Source organism: Atractosteus spatula, chromosome 15 (assembly GCF_055471065.1).
Source record: "Atractosteus spatula isolate fAtrSpa1 chromosome 15, fAtrSpa1.hap1, whole genome shotgun sequence".
Taxonomy (NCBI): domain Eukaryota; kingdom Metazoa; phylum Chordata; class Actinopteri; order Semionotiformes; family Lepisosteidae; genus Atractosteus; species Atractosteus spatula.
In genome coordinates, this window is record NC_142720.1 from 12,290,066 (window position 1) to 12,316,864 (window position 26,799).

General features: G+C 39.1%; 2 protein-coding genes across 2 annotated transcripts; one reads left to right on the forward strand and one right to left on the reverse strand.

Moving 5' to 3' along the window:
- The first annotated feature begins 960 nt into the window (after positions 1-960).
- On the forward strand, positions 961-13,438 carry rab1ab (RAB1A, member RAS oncogene family b). Its single transcript, XM_088933526.1, has 6 exons — positions 961-1,157; positions 8,844-8,916; positions 9,266-9,361; positions 9,998-10,093; positions 10,234-10,365; positions 10,647-13,438. Exons 1-6 carry the CDS (start codon positions 1,135-1,137, stop codon positions 10,842-10,844), a joined length of 618 nt encoding a protein of 205 aa, XP_088789652.1. The 5' UTR covers positions 961-1,134; the 3' UTR covers positions 10,845-13,438.
- A 176-nt stretch (positions 13,439-13,614) lies between these two features.
- cep68 (centrosomal protein 68) lies at positions 13,615-26,496 on the reverse strand. The gene is made up of 7 exons (XM_088933527.1): positions 26,351-26,496; positions 20,481-20,862; positions 18,578-20,068; positions 18,242-18,364; positions 17,195-17,291; positions 16,066-16,217; positions 13,615-15,411 (listed from the first exon to the last, which is right to left on the reverse strand). The coding sequence occupies exons 2-7, from the start codon at positions 20,823-20,825 to the stop codon at positions 15,370-15,372; spliced, it is 2,250 nt and encodes a 749-aa protein (XP_088789653.1). The 5' UTR covers positions 20,826-20,862; positions 26,351-26,496; the 3' UTR covers positions 13,615-15,369.
- Positions 26,497-26,799: the final 303 nt, after the last annotated feature.

Below are 26,799 nucleotides of genomic sequence, written 5' to 3' on the forward strand. Positions count from 1 at the left end.
AGTGCTCTTTATTCCTTTATAAGTTCTGTTCTTGTAACTGGACTGTTAGAGGGTACTTTTAATTCTTGAAATTATTCTAGATGGAACTGACACTTTCCAAATAAACAGAACCTGTGTGGTGTCTTGACTTTAACTGGGCACGGTTAAATCAAAGCAATACATGACTACAGATTTAGCAATTCTTGATTTGAAAGAAAAGAAGTCTTTGGTTTGGGTTGCATCCGTAAGCAAAGTAGGTACCCAAACTGTCTTAGCAGAGAGAACTCTGACATATTCATTTTGTCAGTGACTCACTCTCCTCAGTCACAAGATTTGATTAGATTATTCAGTACCATTAACTGTGCCATTCGTTGGAGTAAACTTGTAATTGATAACTCACTGATAAACTTGTGCATTTCAATGAATTTGTGAATTGTTCTTATCTGGTGGCTTCGGAATTATACAGTAGGTGGCTCACAACATTTATAAGCATAGATATTGAGAGTTATGCTTCTGCTTGATTTCCATATATAAAAAATGATCCTTCACGATAAACTTTTTATCAGGCCTTCTTTATAGCAGATGACAGCGGCTTCCATCAGGTGATGATTGTGGTCGCAATCCTCAAGTGTACTAGAGTAAAAATATATATATTATTTAATTCCATTCATTTATGTATCGAAGAACTTTGTCCCACCGTTCCACCCCGATTCTAACAGTGCCGGTCCGAGCTCTCTCTGCCACGTTTCACTGATGACGTAATCTCTTTTGACAGAGAGCAGGGTTACACTGGAGATGGCGAGCTGTGGTTGAAAAGTAGGGGTAATGAGTTGCGCATGCTGCGATGGCGCAGGGTAACTAGGGTACTGTAGTCGGTTACAAGGTGACGTTCTACCACGAACGCCAAAGGCGCTTGATTATTGGACTACAACTCCCGTGAAAGCACGGGTCGCAGATCGCTTACGCTGGTGTAAAGCCCTCTGTTTGAGGAGTTGCTATTTCCTGGTTAGGCTGGCAGCCATTTTGGGTTTGAAACAACTAGGCTTTGGGTTTTTGGAGGAGTAGTTACTTTTAATTTGACAAAACAGTTCCAGTCTCAACTTCTTCACGGCACCGGGGAGCAGAGTTTTATCAAAAGAGTGTGTTGAAAGTGACATGTCAACAATGAATCCCGAATAGTAAGTATAACGTGCCGGTGATGACTGTGTCTTTTGATCCAGTGATGTGTTGTGTGTGTTCGGCTGTTGAAGAAGTTGATTGTTGAAAGAAACAAAAGAAGGTGTACGCAGACAGCTGTATTTAAGATGATGTAACCGCTGCACCCCTAAATTACCAAGAATTATGTGTTTCACGTGTGTAAAACCATTGATAAGACCGTCAAATAGCGTTTCTGGAGCCCGTTTTCGTGAATTTACTGAGAACCAGCGAAGATCCGTGGTACCATGATGACAATCTGAATGCTAATTCACATTTTACGTAAATGTGGGCTTAAGAGTGTACCTATCCAAAGTGGACAGATGACTGGACTATAGAGAGGAATAAACTACTTCACGGCCTGTATTTATAGCCGAGAGCCTCAGATCCTAAGAACCTTATGTAAACATGATGTGTTATTTTATTACTATTAGGGATTGTATGCACACCTGACTAAGTAGAATATAGATGTGTGTGCAATTAATATTACACGACAAAAACCGTATCTGCGAAGAATAGTCAAATCTAAGGATTTTGACGTTTGCTAAAACGCTGCTCCTTGTCATTACATAAGACTGGGTGCCTATAACCTATAGGAAACCAGCTAAAAAGGTGCCAACAGCGGGTAAATACGGTTCTGTACACATCTGTAACGGCCACAGCAGGAGGAGGATTCAAAAATCAAGCTTTCGGTTTTGCCGAGACGTACAAAAATCCCCTGAACGCCTGTCTGGCCGAAAGAGAAAGACAGTGTAAGTGTTTTTTTTTTTCCGCTATCCGGCGAACTATTGCTACGCGAGCACTTGTTACTTTCACCGTTTATTCCCTTGTTCACGCATGATCAGACCTCAGTTTGTGAAGGTTAACGCCAAGTAAAACCGACCTCCGATGGCCAGGCGGTGATAACCCTTTGAGTCGACCAAAGTTAGACGTGGTGGTTTAACCAGACCAGGGCAGGAGGGTGGGGTGGGGGGGGGGGGGGGCTGTGGTGTTCATTTAACACATTTCCGATCTCGTCGGTAAAAATCCGTTCTTCGACCTGCTCATCAGGAGACACCCATCCTTTCAGAGCGAGTCATGTGCCGGTCACATGGATCTTGCAAAATACATTGCACAGTGATCTTAAGCAATACGCTCGAGTCGACAGGCCAGGGTGTTCCAGCCTTTCTCCTTGGTAGAGCTTTTGGCATCGCCAGGGTTTCAGTTACAGAGCAGTAATTGTTGAAATGGAGAGGGGATATTACATTGACAAGGCTGCACCGCTAAGACAGTCTTCGGGTTTTTTTTGTTGTTGTTGTTGTGCTTAAAAAAGGGACGACTAACAGTGGAAGGGACAGCAACCCTCTTTTAACTTCCCTGTTTCAGTCGCTGGAAGAAATTTCAGGAAGAGTAGATGCGCCTCTTAATTGTATCAATTCAAATGAGGCGCAAGGGAACTGTTAGGTAAATGGTGTGCGGTTTCTCGTCGCTTACACTGTCGTTTAATTTCCTTTGTAAAAGTAACCCTGGATTTCTGTTGACTTTTTTTGCTTGCAGCAATACAAAAAACTAAAGATCGTAGATGAATCGTGGGTGTAAGAGGTTAAGCGCCTTTAACATTGTGCAGTCATAAAGCTGTATATTCTCACTGGCCGATTGGCTTTTTTTTTTTAACTTGGTGAGAATCCTACATTATGGTGTCTGAGATGCAGGATTCGTGCCTATCAAACTGCAGCTCAGGAGAGGGTCAGATGTATTCAGTGCATACCTGTGTATGTGACATGTTTTCTAACGTTCAGTAATTGTATGTTTGTATGTGGTAGAACCGCGATTGATGTCGTAAAAAGGGCTGTTTATCACTTGCCTCTGAATATTAGTTTTAGTATTAACAGGATTTTGATGTACCTTTTTACCAAAACTGGTAATTGAGAATTGTCCTGGCTAGAGAATTCGAGGTAAAAGATAAAACCACTCACTGCAAAACTGTTGGAAAACTATTAGTGAAAACATTTTGGATTGTGTGTTTGAATATTGGTTGTCCACAGAATGAGAATGTGTATCGGAGCCTGTTCTTGTCATTTTTTTTCAGGGCAATCTCTGATTTAATTAAGAGGTGGTTATTCTATTTTCTTACAGAGGTCTCTGTGTGTAAACTACTATAGTGTCTTTTTTTTAGTTCTTCCTGGTATTAACCAAAAGTACCCTTCTGTGTGTTGAAGATGAATGTGTAATATGTAAACTGATCACAAGCTAATCATTTTCTTTGTTTCTGTTAAAGCACAATATTGCCATTACAGTACACAGTAGAGCAGCACCCAAAAAAGCCATTTTAAAGAGATAAAAAGGGAATTCAGACACTCATTCTCTCCTTATCTTCTATGTCCTGGTGCTTTGTTCTTACAAATTTAATATTATGCCCTCTTTCCTAAATAGTAGTCCTGCCTTTTCTGTCCACTGGTGTTTGCTGTCCTATATCGTCATATTATGGACAGTTTCCCCGTAGTCAACTATGACGATGGAAATACTAAACCTCTCTTTCTTTCAGTAGCCTGTATTAAATTCCCTTTTTGTAGCATATGTGTTGTCACATCTTTAATGAGGTTAAATGGTTAATAAAGCATGATCATTTCTCCTCAAGCACAATTAGTATGTGCTCCTAAGTCTTCTGACAGTAAGGCTTGCTATCAGACTACAAGCTTGTCCCTGTGGCCTGTGTTAAGCACTCACCCCCTGCACACTACTATCTTGTACACTGTTCCTATTGAAAGGACAGTGTGACTTAGCCCTGGCATTTCAAGCAGAGTTAAGGCTCAGGCTCTGCACCTGTGAGGTCCAGAGTTTGTCAGTTTGGAAATTTTGACACAGTGGCCCATTTACTTTTGACAACGCAATAAGGTCTTATTTCAGTTTGGAGACTATGAAAAAGCTTCAGAGAGAAACCATCACAGCGTGCTTAAGAGCAGGATGTCTGTAATATTCTTCAGAGTCGGGGAGTTACCTGTACAGATACGATAACTATGTAGCATGCATTGGTGAGCCGCTCTAATAATGAGAACATGACAGGAATTTGCAGCAGATTGGAATTGCAAGGAAGAGTAGTTGTGCAAGCAGGTATGTGTTACCCCCACAGACAAAACCTGTCATTCTGTGTACGAGTCCTCCAAATAAGGACATCATTATAATGAGTGAATTGCACAAACCAAAAAATTCAGTAGTTTTCTTAGGTTGAAAAGGTAAGGATTTTGTGGTAATTGTTTCCTGTGTGTATTTTCATATTGGTCTTTGTCCTGTAAAAATAATTTTGTAGCCCATCCATAGAACGGACATTTAGGCGGTCCCCAACACTCTTCTTTCTGTTTATTAACATAGTGAAGTCAGGATATAAACTGAAATAATTAGTAGGAGTTTTTGTGTTCTTCTTTTACTGTTTGCCACAGGGAGCAGTTAATTCTTGTTTCCTTTCAAATGTATTATAACAATTAGATACCATATCAACAGGTTAAATATAGTTAGGTCTGTTTTTTAAACAGTGGCCTTGAAAACAGGTTTGTGTAAATGGGTTCAATGAATTACCCAAAAAGATCCCTTTAAAATATTTTTTTCTACCTCTTCCTCACTTGCAATAAAGTCCATTATTTCTCTGCTTGTAACGGAATTGTATTGATTGGCACTTGTTTTCAGTCTGCTGCTTTTCAGCTCCTCTCCAAGGTTGGATTCCTATGCATTCAAGGTGGAAAGAGTATTTAAGGAGACAGTATACTGATCACCTCAGATGACCTCTGCTGGCGTAGGGAAAGAAATGGCTTGGAGATTAAGCTAGGTGCTCATCAGAGCCTGACTGTGTTATTTGTGGTCTAATAGTATGTTTCAATACTATATCACTAGCCTTTTAGCAGAGTCTTTTTTTATTTAATGCTTAATTCCTGACAGTTTTACAGGTTTGTTTGTCAGCTCTTTTTGCTTCTGTGCTGTGTACTCTAAAGGGGCACACATTTTCAACTATTGAATCTGTACTTCATGAATAGTGACTGCCCCCTTTTCCTGAGAGATAAACATCATTGTTGTCATTTAATTATGATGCACAATATTTCAGTCGAGCCCACCCAGCCCTGGTAGTGCCCTTCCTCCTAAGAATCCCAATGGATAGTCAGTGAAGACCTATCCTGTGGCTTATTGAAAAAATGGGCGGCTATCCGGGAGATTCAGAGCGCGTCCCTTGCTGACCGCACCACAAGCTGCCTGCTTCTGAGAAGCTGCTGGAGTCTCCGCTTTGCCGGAAACCAGGATAACATGGGCCGACTATTCCCAGGCACATGTGCGCTTCCCCTAGTGGAAACGTGACTCGGGTTCGAACCCGCAAAGTCTGGATCATGGAGTTTAGCCTGTGCCTTGGGCACAAAGCTGCAGTCTCCCATCTTCAGAGGAAAATGTTTACAGGTGTCTCCATATTCATTGTCCTTGAGCTTAATGGGATTGACCCATCGCCGTGCCAGTGTGCATAATCTTTATCATGAACACGTGTTAAAAGAATGTGCTGTACATCCACATAAGACAAAATATATACTCCTGTCTTCCTCGGTTTTCTTAGTGTTTAGATAGAGCCCCCATTTAGTCTTAAGCTCCTTGAGTTGAAAACTACTTACCCAAAATACATGTCCCAAGTGGGCGTATAAAGATGGTCATCATTTAACAATGGGCGCCGTGGAGAGCTTGCAAGGATCTGCTGGGTTTGCTGCTTCTGCAGAGCTGGGGTGGAGGTCGTTTCCTCTTCAAATGAAAAAGATTCGGGGAGGTGTTGTGAACCCTTGAACCCAGTGGTGGTAATTGCCTCTTCAGATTTCAGCGAAGACAGGCATGCCGACTCGTACCAAAGCAACTGCCAACTTGTTTTTCGTGAGTAAAAGAGAAAGAAACAGTTTTTAAAGATGTTAATATCTGTTCTGGCTTTCTCTCATTTTCTGAAGCACATTCTGTATTCCAATATGTTGGTGTCTCAGAAATTAAATAACCGTACTCTTTTAAAAAACATTTTGGAATTATAATTATTATATTAAAATAAATATATTTTTACAAATTATTATAATTATTATAAGGGAAAGTTGAACACTGTTTTTAACAGTTATAGTGTAAATAATAACAATACATTTTTAAATGTATAATAATGACTGCAATTGTGGTTGCACCGGTAGTGGAGTATAGGCAGCAACAAAATGTTTTTTTTTCATGTTACAGTGCTTAACAATAAGGGGAAAATACAACACACACTGTCTAATTTCCTTCAAAGACTATTTGCAAATATCACATTCAGAGCAATGTCCTTTACAGGCTACTTCAGTGTGGTGGTCATTAACCATTGCTTTCCAGCAATTGTGGAAATCTTTTTGACCCAGATTGCTGCCTAATTAGAAGTAATTCCACATAGATTTGTGTCTAGGGATTTATTTGCAGCACAAATATGAGAGAACGGACTAAGAACTCAGCAAAAACTCACTGTCAGATGTTTTATTCTGCTAATTAAATAGTCTTATTACAATTGCGTGCACTAATAAGAAAGGTAATGTTGTTTATGTGCAGAATGGTTGGCACACTTTTTATTGTAGATTGTGTATAACACCAAGAGAAAACTACTTTCAGATTTGCATACTATAGCCTAATTATTTATGGCATATTCAAAAAGTACCACAAAAACATGTTTTTCATCATGTACATTTAGTACATTTAATATCTTAGAATCCTATGTGAAATGCAAGTCTTTTTACACAACATTAAATATTTCTTTTGAACATATGAAGGTCCAGGTATATATCTCCTTGGCATGGCAGTAAATGGCTACTTCATAGGAAATAGTGGGAGTGAGCATACAATGGAATTGTATAAGCTTGGTCATAGAGACAATCATTATTCCAAACCATGTATGTGTTGCAGTGCTGAAATTCTTCATATTGTATAAGCTGAAAATTAAAATGGGGGGTCTTGAGAATTGAAGGATGACAAAAAACTCTCATTCCTCAAAGATGTGAATATCTGCTTTGATGCTTTGTTTTTTTTTGTATGGCAGAATTCAGTATCCCTCTACAGTTATTCCCACTGAGATATTATTTTTGGGATCAGTTTGGTAGGTTCAACAGACATATTAATTGGGGTGTTCTGAACCTGAATGTGTGCACAGCAGGTTTTGTACAGTTTATAAATAGACTGGTTTCTTCTAGTGAATAAACTTCTTAAAATAAGTGCCTTTAATGCATATTAACTGCAAGTTAGTTGGAAATGTCCACCCGGTATTGTCCGTAACCTAGAACATTTTTAGTCTCAATTCACTTTTCTTAAGCAAAATCATCAAGATATTTTTGGAACCACAGTAGGTTTGCAGCCTGAAATAGGAAGAGCAGCACTGTTAAACCCATTCAGTGATGTGGCAAATCCTAGACAGCCAGGAAGCTCTAGGACCAGAAATTTCCTTCTGATAACAGCTCACGGAATCAAGTCTCTTCAGATGAAGCAGAATGTATTTGTCAAACAATGACTGTAGCTGGATGTGGTTTAGGCTGAAATCCTCGAATTGTTTAACTAAGGTGTATTGATCTCATGCAGGTCGGACAGTCAACAACGGTTTGGGCCCTGTGCCATCTTTTTCAGGCTTTTGGGATATCAAAGAAAACCTTTCCTTAATGTATTCTTAGATTTAAGAAACCTGAATTTTCATGATTATTCTAAAAATAAACGGATATATGAACAGTGCATAGTGCTATATTAATGTGGCAAGCCTGTGCAGAGACACAAATGTTTGGTTTATGAATGCAAGTGCAATATAGTTGCAGAAAGCTGTGATGATCAGAAGATCAGAAGCACTCCTGCTGCACTGACATACCTCTGAAGTCCCAGAAGATTAGAGAAAACCATTTCCACTTCCTAAAGCTGCAGAAGATATGTAAACATGCTGATCAATTTAGACATCAACTTAAAAACTGTTTAGACAGATACTTGTTTGATGTTGCAGGCTGTAGGTGCTCACTTATTTCTAGTTTCTGCAGTCTGGATTGTGGCAAGATCGTAGCTAGTTGATTTCGGCGGTTATTCTAAATGCCGACTGCGGTGCATGTTATTCACTCTTGTTTGAGATCAGCGCACGTTTTTGTAGAATCCAGTAAGATTCAGAGGTGTTCTTCAACGTTATTGTATCGGCATGTTACTCATGGCAGCGTCCCATCTTTCATGCCAGGTTGAAGGTCCTGGTGTCTTTCTGTTGCGGCTGCGGAGAGTAGTTCACACTCTGTGTGGTATTGGTGAAGGCCGGAATTTCCTGCATTGACAGCAGCAGTGTCAGCAGGAGCTGAGAAGGCACTCTTGAACTAATTTGTAGACCCCCCTGTTCCTGCAGTGTGCTGTATTAAAGTGTTTTTCCATTAGGCCCTGTTGTGCCTTAACTGTTTCATAGGAAAGGGTCTATGTAAGATAGCATGTGAGAATTGTATCAGTTTTAGGGTCAGTCACTGTACATTTTATTTTTTAGTTGACCAATTGACTGAGTGACTTCTCAAAAGAAAGATTTGATTGTTATACATTTCAGAACAAAATATACTATAGACATGTTAAACTGCAAATTGCTCTACTGTGATGGAACTATTTTGAAAGAGGGTGTAGTCATGGTTTTATACTTTATGATTTCATGTGCATTTCTTTGTGTTTTCCAGTGACTATTTATTCAAGCTGCTTCTGATTGGCGACTCTGGTGTGGGAAAGTCTTGCCTACTCCTTCGATTTGCAGTAAGTTCTCTACCCTTGACCTCTGCTTATGACCGGCCCTGTTTCTGGACTGAATGTACACACAGATAATGAAACTTTGGACTATAGTCAGAACTGAATTACAGCTGTTCATCAGTCAGCCCCAAGTCTTACAGGATGAGAAATCTTTTTAATTATGCCTTTTTATGGTAAATAAGTTACTAGCTTTGAAATCATGGTGGCCTCTTCATTATTTGAGTATACTTATACTTCCTGATCATTTACAAAGTTCTGTAGCCATTTGGAGTGTATCTGTCATTTTGTTAGGTGGTGAATGTATTTCAGCTGTCAGTGGACTAATTCTGTATCCTTATTTTTTCTCTCCATACAGGATGACACATACACAGAAAGTTACATTAGCACTATTGGTGTGGACTTTAAAATAAGAACTATAGAATTAGATGGAAAAACGATCAAACTTCAGATTGTAAGTATTTCCTTTTCCAATCATGATTATAGCATATTTGACCAATGATAAAATCTTGAACTAGATTAGCCTCTAGTCTTTTAATTTCTTTTTAATTTCAGTTTATTCAGTTTACTCACATCTTCTTAAAAGTATTTTATTCTTGTATTTTTATCTTCACCTGTAGTACATTCAGTGTAATTCTTGTTAACCAAGTATCTCACCGTTTAATTGTAAATAGATGTTCATTAGAGAAACAATGCTACATAAATGGTGCAAATTCTAGTCTTGGAAAGACAGAAATTAAAGAATACAGCACTGTATAGTAATTTTCTTAGTCTTTCTCCTGCATAGAACTTACTGGATTTTTCCTGTGAAGAGAAGTGCTTAATCAAAATAATCAGACCCTGATTAAAATTTTAAAATTAAATGTTTTAATCCGTCTCTGGGCCAATGCAATAAAAGTACAGGGTTCTAAAGAAAAAGAGGGCAGTCAGCTGTAATGCACGTCTCTAAATTGCTCAATTTTATTTGATAATACCATCACTAGAGCTAAAGTTACTTTTGCTTGAAATGCCTTTGCTGTGGAAAAACTTGTTGTGCAAGGGTTGTGTGTCTTGGAGTGCATTTTTACATTTTAAGTTCTCCTCTTTCCAGTGGGACACAGCAGGACAAGAGAGGTTTCGAACGATCACGTCGAGTTACTACAGAGGAGCACATGGCATTATAGTAGTTTATGATGTTACAGACCAAGTAAGTTACATTTCTCCCCATCATGTCCTAAGACGCAGAATTTTTAAAATAGAATAGCATGAAGGGAATGGCAGTCAACGAAAGTAAAAAAAAAATGTTTTAAGTGTTTGCTAAACCTTACTATTGTATTTCCCCCCCAGGAGTCTTTCAACAATGTCAAACAGTGGCTACAGGAGATAGACCGCTACGCCAGTGAAAATGTTAACAAGCTATTGGTAGGGAACAAGTGTGACCTCACTACAAAGAAGGTTGTGGATTACACAACAGCAAAGGTACAGTTTGGAATAGGATTTGATGGCAGAAAATATTGTAAAGTAAATGTGTTAAAATGTGTGAACCTGTCATTTGTGCTGTAGTGGCTTTATGTGGAGCTATATTGCCCTGAAAATTTTAAATTATTCTGGTGCTTTGTGCACTTGTTTTGTTTTTTTTGTTTGAATTTGTTTGATCCTAGCGACAGCCTGACATAGGAACCGTCTAAATCAGCAGTAGAGCAGCATTTACCCCTGTGTAGATCCGTTGGTAAAGAACGTCTTTCTGGTTTGGGTTTCAGGAATTTGCGGATTCCCTGGGTATTCCCTTTTTGGAAACCAGTGCGAAGAACGCAACGAACGTAGAACAGGCCTTCATGACGATGGCGGCGGAGATTAAAAAGAGAATGGGCCCAGGGGCCACGGCTGGCGGCTCAGAGAAATCCAACGTCAAAATCCAGAGCACTCCGGTGAAGCCATCCTCTGGAGGGTGCTGCTAAGGGCCTCCCAACTCCCTCCCCAGGTCTCTGATTTAATAAGCCCCCCGAGTAAAAGAGAAAAACAAAGTTGCCTGAATTGTACTGTATGTAGCCGCACTACCACAGATTCTCCAAACAAGGTCAGAAATGCAACGGTCAGCCCCTTGGCTGCTTTTATCCCCCCAGTCCAAGACCGCTAACTTCATTTTCAGAACTGTTTTAAACTTTGTTTTGTGTGCAGGTTTCTAAATAATGTGTGTTAATCCCATTGCATTCCTGCTGCAGGACGGTTCTGTGGTTGGGTTCGGTCATGTTTTCGTTTTTGTTTTGTGTTTGGTTTTTTTTGTTTGTTTCTGACATTTATTTCGGCAGGTGTAGACATCCATTTAGGTCCTACTCTGAAGATGAAGTTCAGCAAGTGTGTAAAAACAAACAGCACAACAGTGTTTCACGGTCTATGGCATTGATAAAGTCTAGTGAAATATGTTATATATGTAAGATCTGATTTGCTAGTCCTGTAGAGAGATAAATGGAATAAATTACATTATCTGACTAGTAGTTTAACTTCATAATCTCTGCATATAATTTGTGGCTGCAGACTATTGTAATTTGTTGCACAATATTGTAACATTAAACAACTGAAGAAATGTTTAATAAATATTGTACTTATTGGAATTCCTACCAAACTGTATGATAAACTGTCTGCAATTCTTAGTGGCATACAGTATGTAGAATACATTTTGTGTGTTTTATTTATTCTACATTTATATGGCAAATATATTGTACCAGTAATTTAGGTTGTGTTTGCAATGGGCGATTACCTGTGGACACCTTATTGCAAGTGGCAATAGCAGAATTGCTTATATGAAACACTATGTCCTTTTTCATAATAAAGGCAACTTAATTCAGTTTTAAATGAGCTGGAAAACACTTCATAGCTACGTTTAAGAGCACTGTTGTAACGCCTGAGTATTGCATGTAGTTGTCCTGGGTCAGAATGCTTTCTACTCCCTTCGTTTAAGCAGCTCACAACGTCTTAGCAATGTTTCTATAGCTGTATTTAGATTCTTTACATTTACGTTGTTGGATGACTGACAGTGAATGAGTGCTTCTCCCTTTTCCTGTCTATTTTTCACAGCTCAGGTGTTTGAAATTGCACGTCCCTTGAGAAAATAAGTAATCCAGTGCCCTTATTAGAACTTCAGAAGGTGCCGTTTTCAATTAATAAAGATTAAACAATGTAAATGACACTTCAGTAGTCCTATTAAAAGAGTTACCTTTTAAAGAATACCTGTCTGTAAAATCCCTGAAAAAGGAGAAAAAAAAAAGGTAGAATTTGATTTGGCCACACCAAGGTTGTGTAACTTCAAATTACTCTGGACAGATAAAAAATCCTGCAAAAATATTCTCAATCTAGACAGTTTCAGTTTATTATGAGTTTTTATTTTTAGGGGTTGGGAGGGAGTGGTGGGATAGGTGATAACTTGTACATGCATTTAATCTTGAAAACCGTGCACGAACTAAGCTAAAATAATGTGGTAGTTTCTGTTATCTCAAAGTTATTTTATTTTCCAAAGTTAGTGTACACTTAAACTTTCTATTGACGTGTAAGACCATTTATTTGAAGTTGCACAGACTCGCCTTACTTAAGCATTTCCCATGGGAAATAAGAGTTTGTGTTTCACAAGGTTTAGTTTGTAGTAATTGGTACAGTTTACATGATTGGTTGAAACTTTAAAAATTAATTACATTATTTTTAATCTGTCACTTTGATTCAGAAATCTATGACAAGTGTGCAACAACACCTAGTAAAAGGCAAAGAACTCTTATGTCACAACTGTCAAGAGTCACTAAACAATGTGGCTCTTGTATACTTACAAATTGCAGAATATTAAAGTAAATGCAGTCATTTTACTACACTTTATTTCACTAGATTTCACAGTTAGAACTTGTTACAATATTTGTGGATTTAATAATTTAGGTAAACGTATCTACCAAGTTTATTTTTGTGTAAGTATAAATATGTAATGGACAACAATCTTAGTAGCAGTAGTTCAAATTCTCTTGATTTTAATGGTCTTCATAGTCAATGGAAGGCACAGCACTGCTGAGGCCTGTACATTTTTACTGATTGACAGACAGTAATTGAAAGCTTGTTAAAGTTGTGATTTCTTTACTTCAGAGACTTGCAGAATTGCTGCAGTCCTGTGGACTCTAGGTTGTTGCTTAATAAATTGCTTACAGTGAGCAGGAAAATTGTTCTGGCATATTTAATAATTTACAAGTTATTTTTTTATTTTTTTATAATAAACCATGGGATTTTGTTTATAAGAAAATACACAAGTTATACCTGAAAAGGTGGTCCAGTCATTGTGCACAATATAGTTCATCTGCCAGTTGAATCCACACCTGCATGTAAGTGCAGATGTCCTCCAGTTGAACACATGCACATTGGTAGGATGCTGTTCTGTATGTAATTACCAGTTTCCTTTGACTGGATGCTATTCTTAGACTTAAGGCAACAATGAAAAGAAATTTGTGCTCAATTAAAACCTGGCAGATTCATATGACTGAATGCATTTCATTTTGTGGGAAATAAAATACTGCATATCTAATATAAGAGTAATAAAGTGTTTTTGTTGTGTGAAAAAAGCATGGGAATGCTTCTCTATCTACTGTAATTTGATCAACTCATTTCTTACATAAGCGCCACTGAAAGAAAGGCATAAACCTGGCCTGTCCTGAGCTGTAGACAACAAAAGACTTAAGAACTCCCAGCAACAAAAAGGAATACAGGATAGCACCTCGTCTTTAATACAGACCTTCATTTCACAAACACACACTCCCAAGCACATAAAGATTACAAAAGAGAGCAAGCCATTTGGACTGTCTGGTCCATTTTGTATTTCAATCTAGTCCATTTTGTATTTAATCTACATTTCTCAATGTGAAACAAAATCATGGATTGTGGCCAAAGAAAGTTATTTTGTCCCTGATTTAGAAGGTCAGCTGCACATCAACAACTTGCTGCCTTTGTTTCAGCTAATAGCTCACCCCAAATTATGGAATTATCCAAAATCTTGCAGTTAAAAAGCATCACTCTTAAGACTAGATTCAGAGGAAAGGGGTTAATTTAAGAGAAACAGAAGATGCAGTTATGTTAAGATAGGTTTATAAGGGGTTAGCTGTGCTGTCTAAGCTAAACCCAGCTTTATAAACTTAAAAAATTAAAAACATTCAAAGGGATACACAAATTGAAGTTTTAACAAACCACAAGACTTGGAGCATATGATAGATTTAAAATTATAAAACAAAAAACAACATGTTTAATTCAAAAAGTGATTTAAAGAGAAAAAGGCTTTCATTTGACATTTCAAGAGCAAACTTATGCCAGAAATGCCCTAAGGGAAACTTGGGCTGACAAAACCAAGGATCAAGCTACAAGGCGTGATGCATTTCTGAATCCTGTTTGACACATCACAACACTTCTGTTTCATAAAAAGTTCCCCACCTTTTTGCTCTCTATGATTTATTTTTAATTTCACAGTGACCCAGAAGCCCGATATATTCCTCAACCAATATTTAATCAATGTTCACTTCATTAAATACGATCCTCTTTACAGCAAGGTCTTTCAATAAGCAGTAGGTTCAGTCAGCTCTCTGTTTAAGTAGAGTCAAAGTCACATGGCCAACATGTGGTAAAGAAGGAAGTCGAGTCAACAGATGCTGACAACTGCAATGTCCAGTCTACACAGTGCCCAGAGTGAGAGTAGCAGGATGTGAGAAAACTTCTGACCATTTCAATATGAATGAAAATAGTAAAGCAAAAAGAACAGTCAATATTGTCTTTTTTTTTGGCTTTTACCCTTTCACTGGTTAATAATTGCAAGTTGTGCGTGATTTGCCATACAGTACATATCTAAAATTTCTATTTTCGCTTTCCAAGTCCCCTTAAATCGAAAGAATGGAATAATATAACTATAACACCACACCCATTTACTTTGATCACAACTAAGTGAAATGCTATTGTTTTTATAGGGAAAAATGTTTTAAGAGATGTGAAGAACATTGTGTTCCAGGAATATATCAACTGTGAATACATTTTAATAGATTAAAAAGAAATGCAACATTTAAATGTAAAATAAGCAGTATCTATGCAAACCAGTATGATTCATTCACTGCAAACAAACACATAAGAACTACTGGAGTATTGTAAGGTGTATGAATTATAGTGTGTAGAATTAAGATATGCCTCGATTATTTGGTTTCGATTTGTTTTTCTTTCTTTTGCATGAGCTACACAGCTTATAAACTGTATCAAAACAAGATAAAAAAATATAGAAGTTAAAATAATGGAACATGTTAAGTTCAGCTTTAGTGAAGTGCTATTAAGCCAAAGTGGAAAAAACATTACATGATTTTAAATAGAAAAATGTACCCTTGTGACAGTTATATAAGACAGTGTGGTGCACAGTGGTATAACCATGAACACATGAACAGAAAGAAGTACATTTCAATGTAGTGTGGACTGAAACCTTCACGTTTCTCAGTCTTGTTCCACAAACCCACTTTCATTCAGCTGTTGACTCTGTAAAAAAATAAATAGGTTTGAAAACCAAACAAATCACTTTCATCTTGCATTTTGAGGGCATCGGTATCCTTCATTAACTAGTTATGCAAATCAGACAGATTTCCCCCTATTTTTGAGATGCAGGAGTTAATTCTAAACAAACCATGCAAGCATAAAACACTAGGGGCTCTGAAAGTGAATTTTGGAGGGCAATTACAGTAATCGTGTTTCTAAGCAACGTAGAAAAATACCAGTCCATTCCAACATAAGAGTTGAATTACAAATATTTACAACTCACCTGAACTGGAACCTTCTGATTCAAACTCTGACAGGATTTTGAACTGAATGAGACACACTTTCTCTGTGTATGAAAATGCCATTTTTGTCCAAAAGAAATGTGTTTCAAGGGACGCCCACCGACAGTACCCGTGTTTCTCATTATTAGACACACAGGCTGTATGTTTCCAGAAGTGAATGGAGTACTCTCCTTTAAGTAACAGGTAAAAGCCCTCCAACATCCTGAACAACACCCACGTGCTCAGGTACCCTGCTGCTAGAGCAGCAGAGAGACTCTGACCACAGAACTAGGTATAAATGAGAAGCACGCAAATCCATCTCTGAATGGCAGAGAAAAAGCAGACTATTGAACTGAACTTTTCTGCTGCGGATTACCTGCTGCAGATCTGTGCTGGAGTCCTCACTGTGCTCTGCCTCCGTCTTGGCGATGCGGTCCATAGCAGACAGTATGGAGGAGTACAAGTGCTCTGCCTGTACCTCCAGAGCCTTTGATTGCCTTTCAATCAACCCCAGGGTTTCCTTCAGGACTAGTACACAACAAGGCAGAACAGGGCATTACAGAGACCCTATGCAGAGCAGACACTGAGCAACAACAATAAAATCAAATTCAATGACAGAGTGGTAGAAACTGAAACTTGCATATCAAAATGAATGGTGACACATGTTACTTCACATGCCCAGACTTTATATCCAATCTTCTGAGCAGTAGTTCTCCTTTGTCCTCGTAACTTTGTGAACACAAGTTACCCTAGCCACCGTCAACCGCTATTAATTATTAAACCACTAATAGAGAAACCACTTGCTTAAAGACATGAGACAGCATGAAGACCAGGGTGCTAAAATGCTGAAAGGCAATTCAAATGTACATTCAGGACACAATTCCTCCGAAAGGCTATTTGCTGGTTATGGTGTACTACAGTGCATTAGGCTGTGTGTGTGATAGTGAGGTATGTAGCTACTTATTTAGAAACGTTGTGGTTGGTATAAAATATGAAGAGAATAGAGCTGGCTTTTAAAACATTGAGGTGTTTGAGTAGGTAGCTGCACCACCATACACAGTCTGCAAAGGAACAGGTAAAGCTTTATTCCCTGCTGAAAGGTAAAGAAACGAAAGTGTTCAGGCGTCAAGAAGACTCCACAGCCGAAACGTTGTGTTCCTTTTCTGTAACTCCCAGCATGGAATGAACCTTCACCTCTTCCTTCTCATTAACATATGAGGTGCTGTAGGTGTCGGGTTTTCTTCCTACACGTGATCAACCAAGAAAAGAACAGTACTGATACGAAGAGAGCAACGTTTTTCTTTCCTACCCACATTAGAATCTGGACTAATCAGGACACAAGTCAGCCCATAGCCGTCTTAATAAGTTAACAGAATCAAGAGTTAAGACTGGGTCTTCTTCCGGGATAGAAAAGGAACGCTCCAATAGAAGCCCGATGTTGCCATGTGAAAGAAGCAGCAGCTGCTGCCCTCTGAAATCTCTCCTCCCTTCACTGTCTCAGTTACCTGGGGAGGTGGAATTCATGCAGCTGAGCAGGACTCCCCCGGCTTTTAAAACAGCCGCAGTTAAGGGCTGCTGGGCATCCACGTCCCTCTGGAATCTCTGAGGAGACAAAGAGGATTTTAGAACAGCAGCTTCCTGGCTGACCACAGGAGTGCGTTCCAGAAGAACTGGGAAGTATGACCTTTGTCGGTCATTCTTTCAGGGAAAGTATCTGTCTGAAAGGTAAAAAAAAAATCAATAACTTATTTAACAACAGAAATGATATACAAATACAAAGCGAAGAGCAAATAACCATAAAGCAGAAAAGTGGTTGAAAGGGAAACACGTTTTAACCAGGTTATGTGAACTGTTCACGCCCACAATCAGACCCCTGTCCATTATCCAGTGCCCAACTCTAAATAGTTAATTTCATTTTTAAGCTAAACTCACTGAAAAAGGGGTCTGTTTTAATCTGTACCTAAACTTAGGAATGACAGGAGCATTTCAAATACACCTGGGTAGGGGAATTCCAGAGAGAGGGAATTTTAGAGAGCTAAAAGAATGACCCACAGGGTTTAAATGTCTTTACTTTTTCTTGTTCTACAAGGAAAAATAAGTTTTGACTTTGCGGTCTCAATACTCTTGAAGGCTAGTGTACATCAGACTATCCCAGTCCAATACAGAATCCTGAAACCAAGACTTGGCTCCACCTGTGGCTACAAAGGTACTATCATTTAGAGTTGCTTGATTTAAGGCTGTTGGATTCAGGGCTTAGAGGTAGAACAATGATTGCAAGTGTTAAAACAACAGACTAAATGCTTGGAGTGTAGAGTCAGAGGAAGGTTTGAATTTGTTAAGATTCTGGTTTCATGAGTAAGTTGGTTATTAGCATGAGGATAAAAGGCAAAATAATAATGCTTTGACAAACATTATGTAAAAATTAGAGAAAAAACAAAGACTTAAAATAAAGAATGAAAGTGAAATAATAAGAAATTAGGTATTCTTTTCAAACCAAGCTTTCTTTTTTTATCCGACACTTCTGTGACCAAGGGGGCTGCGGGTATCCTTACTTTATAGTCTGCGAGAGAGGTTTTGATGCTTTCAATGTCAGGTGCTGGTGGGTTCCAGCTGTCCACTTTCTCTACCACTTTGTACAGCCACTGAATTAGCTCTTCCAGGTTCATACAAAACGTCTGGACCAAAAGAAATGCAAAAGACATTTGACTCACAGATAACCGCCTTACACAGCGTTACTCCAGCCAAAGTCTGCAGGAATAATTCCAGGTCTGTTCAACATAGAAATCAACTGAGCATCACAGCAAGAAAGCAGTGAAAATCATGTTCTATGATGATCCAGTGTTACGTTACAATTTTTAACATTTGTCAACTTGAAATCAGTATACTACCTGAACATGACGCACGAGAGACTCCTTTGCCTCTGTCTGGCCTCGGTCCTCTTGCTCGGTCTTCTGAAACTCCGACAGAGGCAATCCTCCCAGCTGAGTCACGAACATGGCAGCTCTTCTCAGGCTACGCTTTGTGACGTCGCTCCCCAAGCTATGCAGACCGGTTTCCAACTCCTGACCTTCCCGAGAGACTCCGGCGCTGCAGGGGACATCCGAGGCGGACGGCTCCCTTGCTGCAGATCCCTCCTTCACCTTGGTCTCCAGCAGAGTTGTTGAGGATTTAATGGAAAACGTTTCCCTTCCCAATGAGGAGGGGGACTCCCAGCATGCATCAACAGGCTTGTTCACCTGTATGGAAATGGTCTGTAACTGCTGAGATAAAACCTCCAGCTCCTTCAGTCTGAAAGGCAGAGGGCAGAATTCGTCATCACTATCCCATCCTTTGTCAGAAGGAAGGATGTGTGAGGTAGGGATATAAGTGGGCTGCACTTCAGGGGATGAAAAGATGCCATGCCTTGTATGCCTCGCCTTGTAATCCACATTCTTGCTACTATGCATTTCCTGCCAAACAGAACTGGAGTAGGAGTTTTCCAAAGAGAGGTCTACCTGGTCCATTAAAGAATACCAGCTGCTGGACATTTTAAAATCAGCTTTGGAAGAGGAGAGTTCCTTCAGACACGGACTTGCTGGCTTTAAGGCTTTGCTTGAGAAGGTTCGCTCCCTGCCACTACTACCCCCAGATTCTCGGACTGAGAATCGATGGCCAAGGAGCTCCGAATTCGTTGACGTTTCTGCATTGTCAGCCGGGCTAGAGAAATGGTCAAGCTCAATCCCAGAGTCTCGCATCAGTGGATCAGACGCGAACAGCCGACAGTCTGACGTGTCCCGGGAAACCAGATGTTTGGGTTTCAGAGGGTAGGTATAATCGAGCAGGTTCTGGTACTCCTCATTGGGGTCCCAGCCAGGTGAATCCCTGTTGGGAGACGGGGGTAGTGAGCTGGGAATCGCACACGCCCAGTAGTCCGCCTGATACGGCGACATCTCGCGAAAGGCCAGGGGCGGGGCCCCACTGCGTGGTAAAGGTAATCTGGAGACGCTGAGAGCCTGGCAGACCTGAGGCCCGCTTCTCCTCGAGAGTCGCGAGGAGGGAATGTGAGTGTCCAGAGAAGAAGCCCTCGGAGCTGCAGCCCCTCTCAAGCTCCCCTTCGTTCTGAGACTGCGGACATCCAGCGGGGGGCTGGAGGCGCAGCGTCTGTGAGGCCTGGAGAGGGAGCCTTCCTGGTAGAAGCTTGTTTCCTCGTGAGGAGGCCGCCACTCCTTCAGGCACAGTGCGCTCAAAGGTGCCTTCACGTCTTCAGACTGAGAATCGGTCGAACAGTCTTGATCCGAAAGCACAGCCACAATGTCTTCAAATTCTTCCGCCGGCGACTTCAAGCAAAATTCAAAAGTCTGACGTGTGCGCTGGGCACGTCCGTCCTCAGCTTGCCCCTCCTTAAAAACAAAAAACATTGCATTTCCCCCCCGAATTTTCCATTTCTCTATTTTTTCATGTTCTAAAACATGTTATGTTTTTTCTTGCCTACAATACTTGGCAAACGCTGTATTCCACTGAAACAAAAAAATACATGCTGAATTTATGATAACCAGATCACAGGTGAGAATGACAGTGCATCAGCCACTCCTTTAGTGAGCTTTTCAGAACCTTAAAAAGAAGAGTTTCTGAAACTCACGAATAGCAATTAAAACCCCATAGAACAGCCGAAAGAATAGTTAAAAACAATTGTAACAGAAATATTATGTTGTTTCACCTGGGATTCTTCAATCTGGCTGGAGTGGAGCTACACTCCTATTGGAAATAGAGCATCATGTTGATTTATTGCATTTGTTCTGTGTAATATCTTACCTGTTCCAAGTGGCTTTGAAAGAGCTGTTCGTTTGCATGAAATGCTGTCTTTGTATATGCAGCAGAAGTGTCAAACAATGGCTTTCTCATTGCATAGTTGGCCTTCCCTGTGGAATACCTACAGGATGGTATTATTGCACTGCTTTTCTTCTGGCTGGTCTTCTCTGAAACTCTCCTGCGCAAGTCCAGAGGCAGCCCTGGCCCGTTTCTGCTGCTTGCGATGTGAGGAACCGGGTCAGCTGTGGTCCTGTGTGGACGCGCGTTGTAAACTAGCTTTGGAATCGCCTTCTCCCATCTCCCATAGCTCTTCGGTTCCATCGGAGATCTCCCAACCTCTAGAGCCATGGATCCACACTGCTCTCCAGCGCCATGCCACAGGTCACTGACAAGACACATGGAGCCGTTTCCCATCAAGAAAAAAAAGATAAAACTGCACTTTTGTTTATAATCCTTACACTACACTGTCAGGATTGGCCATTGCCAAATGTAACTCACCCCAGCACAACAGTACATAAATCTTACAATGCTGTATCACTGCTCTACTTTATTGCACTTTAAAAGACATTTCTGAAATGTTGTCTGTACACACCGCTGAAGTGTTTGCTCTAGAATAAAAAGACAATCTAATACACTCCAGGGGCTCATGGAGTGTAAAAAATTCTATCACTCTCATAGTGCCATATGCTTTACAGACTGAAATCCACTCACACATTATTAGAATTTCATTCGATGGCAACAGAAATACATAAACAGTTACCATGGCCAAACACGGTACTTAAAAGATCTAAATAGCCTATAAGTGATTAACATGCAAGGCAGTACTAGGTAGTAGTTCTGAGTTTCATTATGCGATAAAAAATGGGATTTAAGAAAATAAAAAATACAGAAGTAATAATATAAAAATAATTAGTTCTGATAATAGAGAATCTGTTCAAAACAACTGAATAATATTCAGATTTACAGAGAACTTTGAAAAACGGCTGACATTTAAGTATCTCATGGTCTTTTCCTTTTTTATAGAACTGTGAATATTTGCACTCGTCACCCATGGAATTTTTTTACCTCTTTTTAATCAGCTTGCCCTCCAAGATCCTGTATTTTTATGTCACTCAATACCTTGTAATGTTTAAGCTGCACATTAACTATGTATACCACCCTGTTTGAAAAAAAATCATTCTATAAAGTCATTAACAGAGCAAGTTTGGGCTTGCCCATGTCCCGAGAATAATGCTAGCATTTGTTGACTCTCACAATGTGCTTCACAGCCCACAATCAAGAGGCCCATTCTTCATTCAACCATCCTGCTAGAAGGGTAATCAAATACTGCTGGCCTTACAGTTATAGAATGTGTGGAATCTGGCATGTTCTTGAACTGCTTTTTTGGTTTAGTAGTACATGTTGCTGGATTTCATACAGCATGAACTGCCAAATGATAAAACAATTAACTGAATCCCAAGATAAAACAATGAACTGAATATACTATAGAGTTTCTTTTTCCAAATTTAGTCTGGTAAAGTTCTTTTTCTGTGTAATATGTGCTTCTAGTTTGAGTTATTGTATAAAACGATATCTTGTAACAATATCAAGCTGGTTAGTCCTCACCGCTAAAAACCGCTCTTTTAAGATGCTTTTCATTGAGGAAGTGAGTCACTTAAAATAAAAGGGTCTGCTCAATTATTATTAATAATTTGGGCTGCAGAGGGACCTCTCATCAAATGTGATTCTGATTAATATTATTTTAATAAAATAAAAACTGATTTCACAATATACTTTGCATGACGAGTTCCTATTTAGTCAAAACCACACTTTAAATTGAAAGTCAAGAATTTAAACTTGTCGTGCTTTTGAATAATATGCCAGCAAAGGTTTGACACTGCACACAGAACAATACTAATTGCTTTATTATTTCTTTTTTCTAAGAAATGAATTGATATTCTAGTTATACATTCACTTAGATATTCTAAATTTACAAGGATCAGAATCATTTTAAAGCAATTAGACATCAATTTTCAAAATATGAAATGAGACTAGCTATTTACATTCTTTAATCCAGATCACCGTCATTGAGATTCTGCTAACGATACCTGAATTGTAAATGTAACTATAATTTAACAGTTTCAATTAGACCATTTGGTTTTTAATTAGCTTGAGATGCAGAATATTGTATGCATGGTAGAGACCTGTCTTATGCAGATTTTTTTTCCTTTTCTACTTCAGACAAGTACAGCACATCAGGCTTGTGAACCTTCAGACTTACTGTACTCAGGGAAAACAAAGTGGAGAATGAATGGCAATAAAGACACAAAAACTAAAGAAAACATTTCTTCTTTCTAGCAGGTACTTTCTTGTGCCACCTTCTGCAGATGTGATGTACAAGGGTCTTGCATGAAAACGATCAGTGTGCAGGCTGGCCAACATTGCAACAAATATAATGCATGCTGAAAAAGATAACTTGAAACACACTAAAACGACTGTCAAACTTTGGTTCAGTCAAAAATAAATAAGCAAAAAAGGAAAATATTAAGAAGTTGTATTTCAAATTCAGAAATGTGAATTTTTAGATTAAAGGGGTGGTTTTGTCTTTGCAACACGGCATTGACTGCATGTTATCTCAATATACACACACAGAAGATTACTTTGCTTGTGCTTTCTAAAACCTACGAGCAGCACTCCTAATTCACCATGCTAACCATCTTCTGTTTCCATGGCAACTTTCACAAGTCTGAGGCATAAGGCATAACAACGAGGAGGAGAGGTTAGGGCCCTAGACTCACTACTGCAAGGCTGTGGGTTCAAATCCATGAGATAGCATTACTGGCCCCACCTTGAACAACGTAATTCACTCAGACTGTGTTGGTAAAAATGCCCAGCTGCATACTGTAAATTGCTACAAATGTACACTGCTTCTGATAAAAGCATCAGCAAATAAATAATAATCACACTGTGATGTGGGAGCCCAGTTCCAGACACCTGGTCAGAAATGAGCTGAAAGTTGAAGAAGGTTACAAACACTATTTACAGTACACTCAAGATTTAATATCTCATTTACTTCCTGCATTAAGTTTACAGACTTTCACTTTCTACATTCACCTCTTCCTGCTCTTAATCCTTTACTTGATGATACAACAGAAGATAGACTGTAATACCTAGCAACTTCAACTTGTTCTGCTTGGACCCATTCAAGCAATCCGATACTTGTGACAGCTCAACAATTTCTCCACACCATCAAGTTGTTATTAGTTTCCTAATAAGTTACTGTATTGTGTGTCGCAAATGCTAGAGGCTTCAGAATATGAAAAGTAACCATAGGAACATTTGACAGACACTGTGCATCACTTAGTAAATACGAGTAAGAACTTATTTTGTCTTAATGTTTGGTATGCCTTAATACATGACAGAGGGTTTATTGACTCTCATAATGTTTTTACTGACACTATTGCAATGTTCATGTGCTTATGACTGCGTAAACGTTTAACAGACAAAAAAGATAAACCTTATGTTGATGCCATACTGCACTAGTTGACATGTTTACACATCAGAGAGACAGAGATCTCTCGGGAAGAGGGGGAAGTTTTGTGAGTTTCTCAAAATGGTGAGTGCACTGTAGACGTTGTGCCCTTTGGATGAGACGCCAAAATCCAGACACCTTCATCACTAAAGATCCCAAAGTATTGTTCATATGGGTATTGGCTATTTAGCCTGTCTAAAATTCTAATTCCCCACCTCTCTGCCTGATCTACAATATGGTGGGGCTGCTGATGAACACAGGCTGCTGCTTGTTGCCCAGACAGATGAATTAGGTCCCTGTCTATATGCAATGCTCTTTCACATCCTTTGGAGTCAGCAGTGCTATATGAAAGGAAGGAACTTTAATAACTGCCTTACTCTCAGTCTCAGGAGACTCTGAATGAAATATCTGTATTGTCTAGAAAGCACCAGTGAGCATTAAGGAATTATCTTGCCTTTGCAGAACAAGAGGAATATCAGCCTCATGCTACAATGTGCTATTTTGGTCCTGCGTTGATGAATATTGTTTCAGTCTTGATAAAGAAGACCATGAGTAAAATTAATAAATACAGCAAAAGATAAGCTTCAATGCAAATTCTTTCTTACATTCCATGTGTACACACACATATAAATCTACATCTAATGTCTATTAAAATCACCTGCTTCTAAACATTGATAACATTTGTAAGTTACTTATCAATTTAGCAAGTAATTTGTTTAATTGAAGAAACACTGATCTTTGAGGGCTGAAAGATATTCAAGGTTTTGTTCCAAAATATTTCTAAATTACTTCACTGAACAGATTACCTGCAATTGACCACAAAGTCTTTTTTGAAGTTTCTAATTTAATGGTTGCCCTGGGGCTCTCTGGGAATAGAGATGGAGATCACTGCTGCGTTCTCCACTGTATCAAGGTGTTGGTGAACAAAAAAGGTCTGTTTGTAAACTTCCAAAATACAACATTAAAACACACTTAAACAGCAAGGAAAGATGTGTTTATTATGTATGAATATTTTCAAAACAGACCCCTTAAGAACAGAGTACCATAAATAACATTTAAAAATAGTCTGAGCAGAGAAATTCTGGGCAATATTTACTGGATTTGTATTAAAATCACAGTTCTAGAGGAGGATGTTTGAATTCAAGGAAGCTAAAATTATTCAGGCTGATGGTTCCTGTTTGTTTTTTTCTGGTCCCATGAGATAAAAATAGACCTTTTAAAGATGAAAGAGGCTTCAACGATTTAGATAGTGTTATGTACCTCTGGATCAAAGACAATCTACCGCAAAGGGGGATCCAGCAGTGACCAAACTGAAAATCATAATCTGTGAACTATATCAGACGCCATGGCAACAGGTAGACTGCAGTTTCTAACAATTGATCAGAACAAAGGCACTTTACTAACACCACAATTTCCGTCAACTTCTTAGCTGTGTGTCAGTTCAGTTACCAAACTAAATCTATTTTTAAGATAAGGAAACTGTTCTTTACTGCTATCTGTTTACAGGGACTAGCTGATTAGATGAACTGAAGTCTCTGAATTGTTCGAGCGCGTGTTTTGTTTCTATATGTCACCCTTAGAAACAAATACGGTGCATTTAAAAAAAAGTCCAAGATTTAAGTAAAAATACGTTGTTCCTCGCGAAATTCACAATGACAGTTTTTGGCACAGCTTGTGAAATTTGATGTATATTTAGTGTATATTTAAGCTGTATTTGCTCATAAATTTGTAAAGGGAAGAAACGCACGAAAACCCTTTTTTTTATTGTCTCTATTTTTCAATACGCCTTCCTAACACCGGAGTGATCTGGGCAGCATATTCAGATTGAAAAATAAGCATGCACCGAGGGTTTTTCATCAGGTGGTCAAAAATATAAGATGGTTCTTCCATTACAAATAAAAAAAAACAAAAGACAAAGCGAAAATTGATTTTACTTCGTGCTCTACTACTAAGGTCCTGACTGCAGCCGGGGGGGAACAGACTGATATCTAATACATAACATCGGACAAATTAGTAGAGCAAAACCGTTAGCTAAACAAAGGATAAGACTACTGAGAATTATAACAGGAAAACCCAGGCGACGGCCCTGCTCATTAATATTATCCTTTATTATTAGGATGTGTTGGATATAAGCCAAGATGCAAGAATCTCAGATGGCACATTAGCTACGTAAGTAAAAAAAGCGATGCTGCAGCAAATGCCAGATCACGGACACCAGGCCGTTTATACATATGTAACTGCTAGTTCCTTTTTTTGTTTGTTTTTGCAACAGTAACAACAACAAATCATAACTGTTATTTTCTTGTTCTCCACTGCACGCTTGAAAACCCCTTCTTTTTAACGTCTTCCGTTTCATGCTTACCTTCTCTTCAGGGCGCATTCTGCCCGAGCCCGGAGTGCTGGAGCCAGTTAATTTCTAAACTTTACCTGCACACTAGCAAATTAGTCCGAAATGATTAAAAGTCCCACAAAGAGACGCCCTGACAGCCATTCAGAAGGAAATGGTTCACAAACAAACAGGCGGGGCGAAGGAAGAGACCATTGTCGGCCAATGAAAATAAAGACGGTTAGCTGTTCATATTCAGCGTCGTTGAGTCTGTTGAGTGAGACTATCTTGAGATGAAGAGCTTTACTCAGTTTTTAGGCATTATTTTCTGATGTAGAATTGTGACATGTAGCGTGTTAGTAAAATGTCAGCTTTCTTGGTAAATTTAAGTTTTCATTGTCTGCTCCCCGATAGAAAGAAGGCACACCGAACTTGGTCTAAGGGTCTGTATTATCTTTTACTGAGCAATGAGGTTTTAGTCAGAG